Here is a 16,137-nt window from a genome sequence, read left to right on the forward strand (position 1 = left end):
CCCCGTCTCTTATTCTCTCTTGAGAGAAGTTCCCTTAGGGATAATCATTGGCCTTTTACCCTTATACCATATCTTGGGTCAATTTTCTTGACTCACTAGGGTTAACATCCCCTTCTACCCTGGGATGAGATACTATTACTCAGACCTTAATCCCCAAAGTAATGGGTTAGTTAGCTATCATTCCACATGACTTGATTGTTTCTCAAAGTTCAATCTGTCTTAAAGGAAAAATATTTGGTCACCTTCCAAGATCATAAAAATAATCTATTTTATTTTCTCAAGGTAGCTTGTTTTCTCTTGCTACTCATATAACAAACGTAAGCAATTATAGTGGGCCACTCACTGTATTTGGCACAGTATTTTTCATAGAAGCGTTCTCTAAATGTTCTGACCAGTGGTTAACTAAGTGAAAAGATGCCTGCTCTGGCCATTGTTAAAGGTGATAATGTGAATTTGGGTGTGTAAGTGCTGGGGGGTTGTTATGACGGAACATGGAACTCACTCCGAGGCATCTCTCCCTTCTGCCTCAGTCTTGTCTGAGAAAGAGCCGCTCGTCTTCTCCCACCTAGAAATCCAGGGAAGCAAGACACCCTCCTCTAGGCTGCTCTTGTGAAAACAACCTTTGTTTGGTGTTGAGCAGTACATTTACTTGTAATAATAGAAATAGATAAGCCGATGATGATGGCTGAAAAAACTAGGCCATGGAAACCAAGAAGTGAGAGGCATTTCAGGGGACTTTTAATTCATTTCTTTTTTCTCTATGTGTTCCTCAATGACTTTTGCATGAGTGGCTGGATGGAGTGCATTTAAATGCAAAAAATACCAATACCTTCTGTGGTTCTGTTTGTGTCTTGCAAAATATTAAGAACAACTTCACGCAACTCTTGTATTGGCTGGAAGGAAGAAAATACATAAACAGTATTAAAAACTTGCATGGGGAAAATGATCCAAGCAACTTTGCTTAACATCAAATGAACTTATTTTTATAATAAAAATGTTTCCTTTTTTAATCTCTTGTCTAACAATAAATAATATTTAAAAAATTTCAGATTTACAGCTTTAGGTGAAAAATGAAGGAACAAAGAAAATGTTGGTTAAATGCTAGCATGCTTGACTTTAAAGAAGAGATGTGCTTATGGAAAGTTGTCTATAATGACATTTCTCTAAATTAATTAATTTTCTTATTGTCTCATATGATCCCACTAAAGATGTGTTCCCACATAAAGATTCTGGCCCAAAGATGTAAAGTTAGCTATACAGAAAATGCAGCATGCGTTTTTAGTGTTCTCTTAACTGAATTTTTTTTTTTTTAATTTTTTTTAATGTTTATTTTTGAGAGAGAGAGACAGAGAGAGAGAGACAGAGAACACGAGCGGGAGAAGGAGCAGAGAGAGAGGGAGACACAGAATCCGAAACAGGCTCCAGGCTCCGAGCTGTCTGCACAGAGCCCGACGTGGGGCTCGAACTCACAAACTGTGAGATCATGACCTGAGCCGAAGCCGGATGCTCAACCGATTGAGCCACCCAGGCGCCCCCTGAATTTTTGTTTTTAATCATAAAAGGCATATACCTCATTACAGAAAAATTGAACAATAGTCAAACTTAAAAAGGGAAATCACCCATAATCCCATCACCCAAATATAGCCGTTAGTTAGCATTTTGGGAAATTTTCTCCAGCATTTCCTTTCTTTCTTCTCTTATTTAGTAACATAACATAAAAAACATAACATTAAATATAACATATAAAACATAATATTAAACATAGCATAAAAAACATAACATTAGGAAAAAACCATTCCAGAAAAGTAATTTTCTGGTAAAATTATCTGAGATAGCCTTCCTTTTTCAAAGTATGTAAACCATGCCATGAGCCATAACATCATAAATGAACTGTAGTTTCTCATAGGAATATTCTATTTGGACATTGGTCTTTCTGATCTGGGATTCTGTATCAAATAAATAATAGATATCAACTAACAATAGAGCATAAAAGCAAAGCTATTTATACAATTTTCATAAAGTCTAATGTGCTTTAAGCTTAAGGGAATGGGAATAAATGTATAGAACATATTGCAAAAAGTCTGAATTCTATAAAAAATTTATCAATCGTATTTTACATTTTTACAGGCTTCTAGTTAAAAATGATAGACTGAATATACATTTATTTCTTAAACGTTTATTTATTTTTGAAAGAGAGAGAGTGTGCATGCGAGAGAGAGAAGGGGGGAGGGACAGAGGGAGAGGGGGACAGAGCATCCAAAGCAGGCTCTGTGCTGACAGCAGAGAGCCCGACGAGGGGTTCCAACTCACAAACTGTGAGATCATGACCTGAGCCGAAGTCAGACACTTAAGGGACTGAGTCACCCAGGTGTCCCTGAATATATATTTATTTCTAATCCCTGATGAAACTCTACTGAAATGGTAATGGGATTAAAGGAAGCAATGATGGCAAAGAATAGAAATGGCAACAAGATTTGGAAGCTAGAAAATAGAAGGAAGAGATAACCAACTTAACCAACTTGAAAGAGCCAGATCCTAAACTGGCAATGTAGCTGAGAAACAACATGATTCAACCCCAGGGTCTTTAAAGGCTCAGGAATGAATGGTCAGGTCCCAATCAAGAGGACTCTTGAGCATCTGTCCAGCAGTCAGACCTCCAACTCTTTATCCTAACAGAAAACTGGGGATGTATTTTCCAAGTCTCTGGGGAATATCATGCATGACTGAGACTGAAAAAAAGGGATAAATGAAAGTTTCCATGCTGAAGGTTGAGACTCCCAGATCTCTTCTCCCTCACAACACTGGTAGCCTGGTTTCCAGCTCCCAGGAAGAGATTGGAAGATCCTTCTTTAGAGAATATGATCAGTTTTATCTATCTATCTATCTATCTATCTATCTATCATCTATCTATCATCTATCCATCCATCTATTTATTTTTTTTATTTTTTTTTTCAACGTTTATTTATTTTTGGGACAGAGAGAGACAGAGCATGAATGGGGGAGGGGCAGAGAGAGAGGAAGACACAGAATCGGAAACAGGCTCCAGGCTCTGAGCCATCAGCCCAGAGCCTGACGCGGGGCTCGAACTCACGGACCGCAAGATCGTGACCTGGCTGAAGTCGGACGCTTAACCGACTGCGCTACCCAGGCGCCCCCATCCATCTATTTTTTAAGAGAGAAAGGGAAAGAGACAGAATCTTAAGTAGGCTCCACGCCCAGTGTGGAGCCTGATGAGGGGCTCGATTTCGTGACCCTAAGATCATGACTTGAGCTGAAATCAAGAGTCAGATGCTTGACTGACTGAGCCACCCAGGTGCCCAAAAATATGACCAATTTTAGAGGAAAGACCTGAAGACACTGATATTGAGGGTTCTTCAACCAACCTGCTCAGCCAGATCACCCTATGGTAAAACCTCATCCATGTTTTCAGAACGTTTAAAAAAATGTTTATTTATTTATTTGAGAGAGAGGGAAAAAAAAGTGTGAGCAGGGGAGGGACAGAGAGAGAGAGAGAGGGACAGAGAGAATATTAAGCAGGCTCCACGCTCAGTGCAGAGCCTAACTCAGGGCTTGATCTCATGGCCATGAGATCATGACCTGAGCTGAAATCGAGTCGGATGCTTAATGACTGAACCACCCAGGTGCCGGAGAATATGACCAATTTTAGAGGAAAGACCTGAAGATGCTGATATTGAGGGTTCTTCAACCAATCTACTCAGCCAGATCACCTTATGGTAAAACCTCATCCATGTGTCCAGAACTTTTTTTAAAATGTTTATTTATTTACTTATTGAGAGGGGAAAAAAAAAAAAAAAAAAAAGCAAGAGTGGGAGAGGGGCAGAGAGAGAGGGACAGAGAGAATCTTAAGCAGGCTCCATGATCAGTGCAGAGCCTAACTCAGGGCTCAGTCTCACGACCATGAGATCATGACCTGAGCTGAAATCAAGAGTTGGATGTTTAACTTGCTTAACCAACTAAGCCACCCAGGTGCCCTGTCTAGAGCTTTTACTAAGCTTTTTCAAACCCACCTCTTGGTAAACAGCCCAGTTTTACTGACATCTGAATAAAGCTTTTAATGAATAGAGAACAAAACAAAATAAGACCACCACTATCACAACCAACAACAACAATAAAAGAGAGAGAGGAAAAACAGACAATGTAGGAAGAAAAGAGAATCTGAGGATAATGGTGAAAGGTCCCAGTATGACAGGCAGCAGAGACAGGTTAAAGAGAAACCTGATGAGCTTGGAACATGTCAGAAGGGCCTGGGAGAAGGGTCTCGAAAAAGAAATCGATAGGATATCTGATGTTTTGAAAGTAGTGAGAAATTTAGACAATTAGAAATGAGTTTGGGAATTAATTTTATAGTAATAAATACTCAGGAAAGTAAGCAAAGGGAAAACAAGACAATAATTAACTTCAGAAATAAACATTAAAAAAAATTTAAAAAAAAAGGGGGCGCATGGGTGGCTTAGTTGGTTGAGTGTCTGTCTTCGGCTCAGGTCATGATCTCGCAGTTTGTGAGTTCAAGCCCCGTGTCGGGCTCTGTGCTGACAGCTCAGAGTCTGGAGCCTGTTTCAGATTCTGTGTCTCCCTCTCTCTCTCCCTGCCCTTCTCCCACTCATACTCTGTCTCTCCCTCTCTCAAAAATAAACATTAAAAAAAAATAATTAACTTCAGGAAAAGTAGAAAGTTGTGCATGAAAGGCAAAATAATCATAGTATACACCACATGGCTCAGAGCAGTCCTGTATTTCTTATATATTCATAACAGTGTAAACACAGGATTATTCATAACACTAGTAACCAGGATTTCCATAGGACTCTAATGGAAATATGGAGGATGGCAAAAGTCTGCAGGCATGTGTCTCTTGGGGATCCATGCAGGCGTGTGTGAGAAAGGAGGTGAAATCCTCATCCTGCACAGCTGGAAGTCTACAAGTCATGTCTAAAACTGAAAAATCAAGAAACAGAAAAACAAGCACACTATGTGAAACTATTCAAGGTAAATATGAAAATAACCAGTTTGCTCCAGGAGGTGGGAAATGGGAGAGGAGGGGCACAGAGTCCTCAGGGAAAGAACCTTATTGAACTCTTTTGACTATTTATGTGCATGTACAACTCTGACTTTGAACTCTCATGGGAAGAGGTACGGAGAAATATAAAATGACGCTGGTAAGTGACATTTAAGTGAAAAGAGTTATAAAACTGCTGGATGCAGTCTTTGTTAAAAAAAAAGTTATAGAGAAATGATGGTTTTACTAGGTTTTAGAATTAAATTTATTTTTCAGGCACTGGCTCTGAATTGTTGCCATGTGAATATTGATGTAGTGGGCTTAAGGTATTTTTTGGTTCTTCATGGTGAGGTATGACTTTGTAAGTACTGCATATCGATGTTATAACTTTCCATAAGTGCATATTTCTACAGTGAGTGTAAAGTGAGACACAATCACTTGACAAGAACAGTGATTCTGTTGGTTTACATGTAATACTATTTTCTACCAAATAAAATTTTAATTAAATGTACATAAAGGACATGCTGTGTTTCATATTCTGTGCATAACTTTATGATGTGAATTAGAAGTTTCACATGGCGTTGTATAACTGCCATATTGCAAGCAACAGAGAACTCACACGAGAGAATTTTCAGCAAATCACCCACCCGAGACAGATACTCACTGTTGCCCCATTTCGAATGGCCTCTTCATACAGCCCAATGACATCAAAGGTACCTTTACTGGCCAATAACTTTGCTTTGCAGATCCAGAATTTAGCAAATTTTTTGGCCTCAGGAATACTGGACAATATGGTAAATACTTCATTAGAAAGTATACCCTGTAAAAAAAAAAAAAAAAGCCAGAGGTAATTATTACCATCTTGCTGTTATTCTCACATCTAATGTTTATCAGAGAAGTTTGGCAGGAATCAGTCTGATCATTTTTTCTTAATTTTAAAAAAATTTCAATTTTACTGAGGTACAATTTACGTAAGAGGCATCCATTTAAACAGTATATTTCAATGCATTTTGACACTAGTCATTAAATTTTAAGAGTTACATGAGACCAAATAGGAAAATGTTTATCATAGCTGAAGGTAAGGAATATCTTTACCTTTTTATGCAAAACCAAACCCAAAACCAAACCAAACCCTAGAGTAATCAACATTCATATACTTCTCATATATGCATAATAATTTCCATATATCTCTAATGGAACTATGAAGAATGGCACAGGTAAGCAAGGGTCATAGGGGTGTATATACGTGTGTGTGTTGAGGACCCATGCAGGTGTATATAAAAAGGGCTAAATCTCACAAAAAGTAACTTTATTGATTTATTTATATTAAAACATTTTTTAAAAATGTTTAATCATTTTTGAAAGCAGAGAGAGACAGCACAAGGAGGGGTGGGGTGGAGAGAGAGGGGGACACAGAATCTGAAGCAGGCTCCAGGCTCTGAGCTGTCAGCACAGAGCCCAACGTGGGACTCGAACTTACAAACCGCGAGACCATGACCTGAGCCGAAGTTGGACGCTCAACCGACTGAGCCACACAGGTGCCCCTATTTATTTATATTTTAAAAAATATTTTAATATTTATTTATTTTTGAGAGAGAGAGAGAGAGAGAGACAGAGCACAAGTGGGAGAGAGGCAGAGAGAGAGAGAGGGAGACACAGAATCTGAAGCAGGCTCTAGGCTCTGAGCTGTCAGCACAGAGCCCAATGTGGGGCTCGAACTCACGGAGTGCAAGATCATGACCTGAGCTGAAGTTGAATGCTTAACTGACTGAGCCACCCAGGTGCCCCTCACAAAAAGTAAATTTAAAATTGCCTCACTGATTTGGTCTCCTTCTGGCCTGCACCCAGAGCAGAGCGGTGCCATGGACCAGAAGGAATATGGGGAGCTACCATGTCTTGGCACACTCAGCCAAGCAGAACCTCCTACTCCTCCTGCGATGGGGGAGACCCAAAGGTAACCTCACAATCAAGAATCATCAGTGTTTGAGAAAACCAACACTACACGAGAGAGGCATAAACCTCAATGGAGTTGACGAGGAAATCAATCAGCTGAAAATGTGGCTGTGGAATTCTCCCAGAATCAATTAAGACAGAACAAAGAAATGAAGAGTACGAAAGAAAATTTAAAAGAGTTCTGGAGGATACATCTATTACTCAGGAATTCCAATATCCATCTAAGAGATAGAACGTTCACCAAGACTGATTAGACATTAATTTCAACATATTCTATCAAGCAGAACACATACAGGCTACATTCACAATGCAGTATAATTAAAAGCTGGAAGAATGACAGGGAAAAACAAAACAAAACAAAACAAAACTCTATCTGGAAGTTAAAAGATGTTCTTCTAAGACAACTTTTGGGTTAAACAACTCAAAATGGAAACCTCAAACTATTTAGAAATGAACAACAATGAGAACTTATGTCAATTATTAAGCTATGGTCTCCTAGCTCCAAACCCACCTTGTATCCTCTGCTGTGACACTGAGGCTGGAATTCTGTAAATCACTGTTTTCACAGCAGCTCTATGCTGGGCTCTGCCAGTATGCAGGGCTAGAGGGAGATGGTGGGGATGGAGAAGAGAGGGACTTCCTCTTTCCCATTTGCTTTCGTCACTCCAGCAATGGTCCTTCACTCTGGCAGCAATAGTTGGTTCTAGCCTCAACCATTTTTTTCTGGCATTTACAGATCCTGCCTCACTGCGCTCTTTCAGAGGCAAGAGCACCAATTGGGTAGCATCCTTTCCTCAAAGTCTGAGATCCAGCCCTGCTGGGCGTCTCCTCCAGTTCCTGTGGTCCCAACATCTGCTGGGTAGTGTGCCCTCCTTGAGAGTTGGAGTTTGTCTCTCCTAACTTCTAGGTTCGGACACCCTCAACCTCTCTTTGTTCCCCTAGACCCAGTGGGTGCTAGGTGCTTCCTGAAGTTATTGCCACTGTTACCTCAGGTTCTCTTTTACAGTCAGCCCTGTGTGTAGTACCCATACCTCTCCTGATGGTCCCTTTACCATTTTTGTGCACACAGGCTCAGAAAGTGCTTTCAAGTCCAACAGCCAGCATCTGCTCCTCTTTGTATGTGTCCAGAGAGTCAAAGTGCCTGGGAATTTTTGTCCACCCCTTCCCCACCCGCTCCCCCCATTAGTCAATGACCATGGAGGTATTACTACTATAGCTTCTTTGCCCCTGATCAGGATGACTCTAAGAGGTCTGGTCCATAGTCTCCAGAGCTCCCCTGTGGGATTTTGCCAGTTATAGTCATTGGATTTTGCTTGATACCACATCCTACTTGGCCTCCTGCCCTTCCTGGCCCCACATCCCCACTCCCCTCCCAGTTTTCCTTGGGATCCTCTTCCTAATAAATTACTTTCACACAAATTCTCCTCTTAGATTTGCTTCTAGGGAACTCACATAAGACACTGTGAAACCAACCTTTACATTACATTCTTTCTATTAAGATACCTGGTGCAGTTTCTGTTTTTCTGACTTGACTCTGACTAATACAGAACATGACCTAGTCAAACATAAAGGATATGACCAAAGCTAAATTCAGAGGCAAATTTATAGCTTAAAAAAATTTTTTTAAAAATGTTTATTTATTTTTGAGAGAGAGAGAGAGAGAGAATGTGAGTGGGGGAGAGGCAGAGAGAGGGGCAGATGGAGACACAGAATCTGAAGTAGGCTCCAGGCTCTGAGCTGTCAGCACAGAGCCCAATTTGGGGCTTGAATTCTTGGACTACGAGATCATGACCTGAGGCAAAGTCTGATGCTTAACTGGTTGAGCCACCCAGGTGCCTCAAATTTATAGCATTAAATTTATTAAAAAAAATTTTTTTTTCAACATTTATTCATTTTTGGGACAGAGAGAGACAGAGCATGAACGGGGGAGGGGCAGAGAGAGAGGGAGACACAGAATCGGAAACAGGCTCCAGGCTCCGAGCCACCAGCCCAGAGCCTAACGCGGGGCTCGAACTCACGGACCGTGAGATCGTGACCTGGCTGAAGTCGGATGCTTAACCGACTGCGCCACCCAGGCGCCCCAGCATTAAATTTATTTTTAAGAAAATAAGAAAGACTGACATAAATGATTTCAGCTTTCAACTAAAAAGGCTAATAAAAACCAGTAAACATAAAAATAGATGCAGACATTGATGCAAGAGAAAAAAAATCAATAAAACCCCAATATGGACTTTTAAAAAGATTAATAAAGAAATCTTTAAATAAAAGGCATTAAATTACTAGAATTAGCTCAAGAAATACAAAACCTAAATAGATCAATGATCACAGAAAAAATGGAAAAGAAATACCCAAAATTATCCCATAGTCCAGATAACCTTATGGGCAAGTCCTTACCACACCTTCAAAGAAAAAAGTAACTCTCATGTTGTATAAACTATTTTTAGAGTACAGGAAAAAAGGAAAATACCCAACTATTTGGCAAAGCCAACATGATACTAATATTAGGGAAACACAAGAAAAGGCAACCAAAGAACATACGTAAAAATCTGGAATAAAATAATTGCAACTCACAAAACTATATACTTCATTTCTCTATGTATCTACATGGTATGTACATACATAAAAGCTGTCTGGATGGATAACTGGCAATAGTGGGCATCTTTTGGGAGAAGCCTGGGATGCCTAACTGTGTGTGTGTCCCTGTGCGTGTGTGTGCGGGCATGCTCAGTGGGGAACACTGGTCATTTTTATTTGAAAGGTTTGAAAGGTTTTTATTTTTTAATTTAATTTTTTAAGACATGTTTAATTATTTTTGAGAGAGAGAGACACACAGAGTGTGAGAGGGGGAGGAACAGAGAGAGAGGGAGACATAAAATTCATAGCAGGCTCCAGGCTCTGAGCTGTCAGCACAGAGCCAGATGCGGGGCTTGAACTCACAAACCATGAGATCATGACCTGAGCCAAAGTCAGGCGTTTAACTGACTGAGCCACCCAGGAGTCCCGTAATGTTTTTAATAATAAGAATGTATTCATGCATTTTCTTTAATACAATGAAAATACAAGAAAGAGCAACAACAACAAAAGAATGGAACTTTAATTCCATAAAGGAGAAATAATTAACGTTTAAGTGAATTTTGTGAGAAAATTTCCTGGAGTGGACCTAAACTGAAGGTTTCCTTTTTATGTTTCTGTCCAACACCACCAGCCAAAGCACAGAATTGGGTTTGCTTCAGGCAAGGACCTTAGTGTAGACATCTATCCAATTATTTTTTATTAATATAATTTTCCTTCAAGGTGTCTCCTGAGGATCATACCCTTTGCTTACCATCTCCTTTATCCTTATCTGCAGAATCCAAGATACAATTTCAATGCCATTTATAGCCACCCAGTCTTTAGGATAATCTAATTTTACACATGACCTTGACTTTGACTTCAGCTTCATATCCAAATGTCAAATATTTACTTTTTTGACCTTGATGGCGAAAAAAGGCAAAACTCCTTTGGATCCCTCCAGAGGCAGACTGCTTGGGTTAGTTTTCCAACTTCTTTGTGCCTCAGTTTCATTTGTAAAGTGGGCGTGATAATAGTTATTATGATAACTGTATGAGATAATATAAGTAAAGTGTTAGAACAGTGCCCGGCATACAAGAGCTATTGTTTAAATGCATGCCATTATTATTAGTGCTATTCTTCTTCTATATAAAAAGAGCAGCTGAATTTCTACTTAGACGGAGGTTATCTCTCTTACACCGTATTTAAGAAAAATGTTTAAAAACTCTAAGACTGCGGGCCAAGCTTTGGGAGCTTACTTATACTCACCCTTTCAATGAACTGCAGACATTCTGTCAGAGTGTTGTTAATTTTATTGGACAGTTCAAGTTGTGCTTTCTTTTCTTCATCTTCTTTTTCCATACTCTTCCAGAATGAAATATTCATTTCCTCTATTATTTTTCTTTTTGTTTTAAGTTCCATAGGAGGCCGTTTATAGATTTTCCCCTTAGATTTCTGCCATTCTTCCAGTTGTTTCCTGTCATAAAATTAAAGGGGGGGGGGTGGAGTGGAGTGGGAAAATGCTTTAGGTTTCTTTTTGTATACAGTCACACTTCCAGAGTATAAGGTATGCATGAATGGAGTACCACTACATACCTTCAACAACATACAGAGTCAGGAGAATGGAATTAAAAACAATTTACAAAGGGGTAATGGCAGCATTGGTTGCTCCTACCCTTCAGAAGGCAGACTGCAGAGGGATTACTAGGATTACTAGTGGCTAGTATCTCAGTCTTCAAATTCCTCAACTTCATGATTATTCTTCATTCTTTTTTTTTTTTTTTTCATTATTTTTCTCTAGAAATTTTCATTTCTCCTGTACATTACCTCTGGCACTAAGACATCCCTCTAGCTCTGAGATGATGAACTCAGCACTCCATTTCTCTTACCATAAGCTCTCTATCAGCCACTCAACCTGACCCACCAAACCTGCACTCTGCCCTCAGTAGGGTCTTGGCCAGTGACCCACTTTGCCCATTTCCTTAGCCCTCTCCTACCGCACATGACCCCCTTTCTTCCTAAACAAGATCACTAATTTCAGGACTCTTAAGTAGCTAGTCTCCGATGGTGCCATGTCTGAATCCTTGCTCTCCTTCACTCTCCACATTCTCTGCTCCTGCTTCCAAGCAGCCAACAGACTGCTGTTGGGGGAGGCACCAAGACCTTAGACTTAAGCATTTGAATGTAGGCTCTTCAGCTTCTTTACATTACTACATGTTTATAACTCACAGATGTACATTTCAGCCCAGATGTTTACAAAGAGCCCCAAGCTTTGTAAAACCCAGTGCCTAGTTGCTATTTTGTATTTGATGTCTGGCACACATTTCAAACAAAGCTCTTGATGGGCATCTCCAAACCTATTCCTGAACAGTCTTTTCTACATTGATAAACAGTGCCCCAATCTGCCCGGTTGCTAGGACCTAAAACTAGGAGTGGTCTTTGAGTGGTCCTTTCTTCCCCACACCTGACACATCATGGTACAGGCTTCTAGCTCTACTACTATCATCCTAGTTCATATCACTTTAACCTTTTGCCTGAAAGGCTATAGCAGCCTCCTTAACTCATGTCCTTGCTTCCACTCTGACCCTTATCAAATACATTGTGTGCACAGTAGCCAGAGTGATCTTGAAAGTGTGAAGCAGACTGAGTCACAGCCAGGAACTTTCTATGTCTCTTGGAATAAAATTAAACATGCTTTCCGTGCCTCTCCAAACTCATGTCATACCACTTTCCCTCTTACTCTTCCCCTCCAGGAGTTCTGGTAACCCTTCAGTTACCTGACCCATGCTCATGCCTGCCTCAAGGTCTTGTAGTATCATTTTTATTCAGTCCTCTGCTCAAATGACACCTTCTTGAAGAGGTAATTATCTCTAATTATTCTGTCTGTTTCATCAGTGTGTTGATTTTCTGTCTTCTCCACTAGAATGCAAGTTCCATGAAGGCAGAAACCTTGGATGTCCCAGTGCCTAGCGCAATGTCTGGAACACACAAGTGTTCAGTAACATACAGTAAAATTCACCTTTTTAAATGTACAGTTCTGCGAGTTCTGACAAATGCATATGGTCATGTAAACATAGCAACAATGAAGATATAATACCTTCAAAATTGTCCTCATGCTCTTTGGTAGTCAACCCTGCTCTTCATGCCCAGCTCCTGGTAATCACCGATCTGTTTTCTGACCTTACGGTTTTGTTTTTCCCATATGTCAATAACTAATTAACCTTCTTGTTTCCTTGACTCCAGAGCACAATTCATAGTGCTTGTTTCAGCTCCAACTGCCCCGCTTCACCTACATGCGAACCACCTACTTAATGACAGAAGCTGAGATGTTTGGGATGTGCTTCCCTTATGCTCCTGGCATTCTTCCGATCTCAGCCTTCCTCCCAATCATGAATGAACAGGGAACTTACCTTTTCTAAAGCCAACTTATTCCCAGGACCTCAATGCTATGATTTTATTATTCTAGCACTTTCCATAGATACATCAGAGAAAAAGCTCCATTAAGGTAGACTTGTGACTGTGTGGTCACCACTGTATCTCCCAATGCCCAGCACATGGTAGGTGCTCAAGGAACACTCCAGCAATGAGTGAGTGATCTATCGCTCTCCACAGATTCCTCTTGTATAATCAAATGTGGTCAGCATTCCACACACTGTCTTAAGACCCATCATCTATTGTCTGGTCTAGACTTCGAGCTGCATGGGAGGGACCCTGACTTCCTCATTCACCAGCTTGGGGTCTTTGTACTCCGTTTTCTTTTTGCTTAGAAGGGTCATCCTTCTTCTTTTTGTCACTATCCTTTTCCTAGACCAGACGTCATTGTTGAAAAGTACCTCCTTAACCCTTCTCTTCTATCTAAAGAAGTCAGCCCAGTCTCACTCTCTCAATCGCATCATCCTAAATTAAGCTGTTTATTTTCTGTCTCTTCAGGAGGGCAGAGAGCTTGTTGGTGGTGTTCGGGGCTGTATTCAGAGAACAGATCCTGCCCTCACTTTACCCTGCTGTACTCTTTGGCTACCATCTAATTTTACATGTTCTTTTCACCCTTGTCAGTCAGGAATCTCCCTATTTTCTACTCCAACCAAGTTGAAGTGTACTCCAATACACAGGTGCTTCTCCTGGGAGGGTCACCACATTATGATACTATGTCTGGTCCTGGGCAGGAAGTGTGAAATCCTTTGGCTTGGTTTCAAGCATCATGCGTGTTGATGTTAACCCCCAGCACCCAGAGATACTGATTTCTGTATGTGAACTGATTTTCTTCTTTGTCTTAGCTTACTTTCCAAAACTTGGCCTGCTCAAACTCATGGAAGTTTCCTGTTCCTTCTTCCCTGATAACTTTTCTGGATTTAACCACTGGTCTGCTTCAGAAGGGACTACCAACTCCCCACTTCCTAGCTATGTAAACTCACTACTCAGGCTCCTCCTATTTTGCCCTCTTCTATTGTTGTTCAGTCCCTGCAGGCTACTTGTTGAGTAGGCTACATCTGCAATTCCTATTTCTTTCTTTCTTTCTTTTTTTTAAAATTTTTAATTTTTTAATGTTTATTTTTGGGGCGCCTGGGTGGCTTAGTCGGTTAAGCGGCCGACTTCGGCTCAGGTCATGATCTTGTGGTCCGTGAGTTCGAGCCCCGTGTCGGGCTCTGTGCTGATAGCTCAGAGCCTGGAGCCTGTTTCGGATTCTGTGTCTCCCTCTCTCTGACCCTCCCCCATTCATGCTCTGTCTCTCTCTGTCAAAAAAATAAAGTTAAAAAAAAATGTTTATTTTTGAGAGACAGAGTGTGATGGGGGAGGGGCAGAGAGAGAGGGAGACACAGAATCCAAAGCAGGCTCCAGGCTCTGAGCTGTCAGCACAGAGCCTGATGCGGGGCTTGAACCCATGGACCATCAGATCCTGACCTGAGCCGAAGTTGGAGGTTTAACCACTGAGCCACCCAGGTGCCCCTGCAACTCCTATTTCTTATTCAACCATTTTGTTTCAATATCTTTTTAAAAAATAAATTATTTTCAAGTATCCAAAAAATTACAGAGAATAATTTATAACACCTGTATATACCACCCAGCTCTACCAAGTCTTAGTACTTGTTGTATTTGCTTCTAATCTTTTTTATAGGGTTGTAGCTAAAAATTACTCAGAAGCCATTATTTATGGCCTATGTCCTGACTGAGTATTCCTGATGGTCAATATGCTTAATCATCTAAAACTGCAAAATCGTGGACATAAAGCAAAGTACCTTCGGTCCTCTGCTGTGATCTTCTTCTTAATATTTGGATTAGTTTGGGTCCCATTTGGGACTCTTCCTCCATGTATGGTTTTGTTACCAGCTTGAGTTTTGGGAGCTGTCTTACTGAGAAAATGGTTCTGGGGAAGAGTCTTTTTCAACTTGGTGTCCAAAATCTGTGCTTTTTGTTGACAGCTGTTGCTGCATCTATTCCCATTGGTTCCATTTGCTGTTATGTTAGGGGTGCTTGGAACGACTGAATTGAAACTGCCAACTATCAAATTAGGCCTTTGGCTTATGGCTTTTGATTTTTGTAGTGCACATGATGTCCGAGGTCTACAACAAGGTTGAGTGGATTTCTGATCTTGCCTAGTGTTTGGAGGTCTGTTGTTACAGCCTCCCGGAAGCACACTAGGGCATGTCCGGGGTTTGTTTTGTTTTACTTTCTGTTCAGTAACAGTGTGTGACTGTACCTTAGTTTCATTTGGTCTTTCGTATTTACCCCTATTAACCTTTATATCCTTTATGTCCTTGACCACTGGTTTCCTTGATGCTTGAGTCCTACTAAGGGTCTGAACGTAGTGATAGGGAGCCGTCTTTGGGAGTTTTTCTCCTGGTCTTGCAAGGTTTGTTCCTCTAGAGAGTTGCTGTGACTTTACTGGTGGAATCCTAATTTGTGTTTTTCCAACAAATTGTTTATTAACTCGGTCTTTCAGAAAAGCACTATTCCCAGAACTTTTGCCCAAGGCTTGTTTAGGAGCCAAACTGCTCTTGGTTTGATTATAAGACTTAGTCTTTGGCTTACATATTGTCCATAATTCAGGATTTGACTTCCTTTCAGAGTCTAGTAAGATTTGGGGCAAGTTTTCTTTGTTTATCTCTTTTAGAAAGCTATCTAAGGATTCATTTTCAACATGGTTACAGTCCACAGAGTCTGCACACTTAGTATTTCCTTGATCTGCTACCTGCTGCTTTGCAGTTTTCAGTTCCTGTATATTAAGTGACCCCATAGTTTCTGTAGGCAGTTCACCAGTAGTGGATGATCCCTCTTCATGGTGTTGTTGACGATTGCTGGAAGGCTTACAGTTTAAGTTAGAAGAAACACATCCTGAAGTCAGCCTTTTGCCCAGAAGTTTTGGTGGCTCCAACTTTGGCTTCTGGGATCCTGGGCCTTTGGCAGGTCGGGGCTGGAGTTCAGCGCTGATGGGTCTTGTAGCTTTGACAGGCAAAGCAACATAATTGGTAACATTCTTTTTGGGTACAATAGTCTAAAAAGACAAAGAAAAATATCAAAAAGTAAATTTTATAACAATAGTTCATTGCTTTTAAAATAAAAAAAAATAGTTATTTTACTTAGAATTTCATTGAAGAAAGCCGAATCTGGGAAATAAAGTCTTG

General features: G+C 40.5%; 1 protein-coding gene and 1 long non-coding RNA gene across 4 annotated transcripts in view; one reads left to right on the top strand and one right to left on the bottom strand.

Annotated features, from left to right (window-relative positions):
* Positions 1-16,137, bottom strand: part of CKAP2L (cytoskeleton associated protein 2 like) — a 29,635-nt gene that overhangs the window by 2,244 nt on the left and 11,254 nt on the right. For all 3 annotated transcript variants that reach the window (XM_040496761.1, XM_040496760.1, XM_040496759.1), the window contains exons 4-7: positions 14,752-16,007; positions 10,787-10,994; positions 5,679-5,834; positions 830-893 (exon numbers count right to left, since the gene is read on the bottom strand). In XM_040496761.1, the coding sequence (XP_040352695.1) occupies positions 830-893; positions 5,679-5,834; positions 10,787-10,994; positions 14,752-15,749 (1,426 nt within the window). In that variant the 5' untranslated portion in view covers positions 15,750-16,007. The remainder of the gene's footprint in view (positions 1-829; positions 894-5,678; positions 5,835-10,786; positions 10,995-14,751; positions 16,008-16,137) is intronic.
* LOC121044465 (uncharacterized) lies at positions 4,599-8,386 on the top strand. The gene is made up of 2 exons (XR_005797320.1): positions 4,599-5,004; positions 6,863-8,386. It is a non-coding gene; the product is annotated as an uncharacterized LOC121044465 (long non-coding RNA).

This window comes from Herpailurus yagouaroundi, unplaced genomic scaffold (genome assembly GCF_014898765.1).
Source record: "Herpailurus yagouaroundi ecotype Mexico unplaced genomic scaffold, PumYag 188, whole genome shotgun sequence".
Taxonomy (NCBI): Eukaryota; Metazoa; Chordata; class Mammalia; order Carnivora; family Felidae; genus Herpailurus; species Herpailurus yagouaroundi.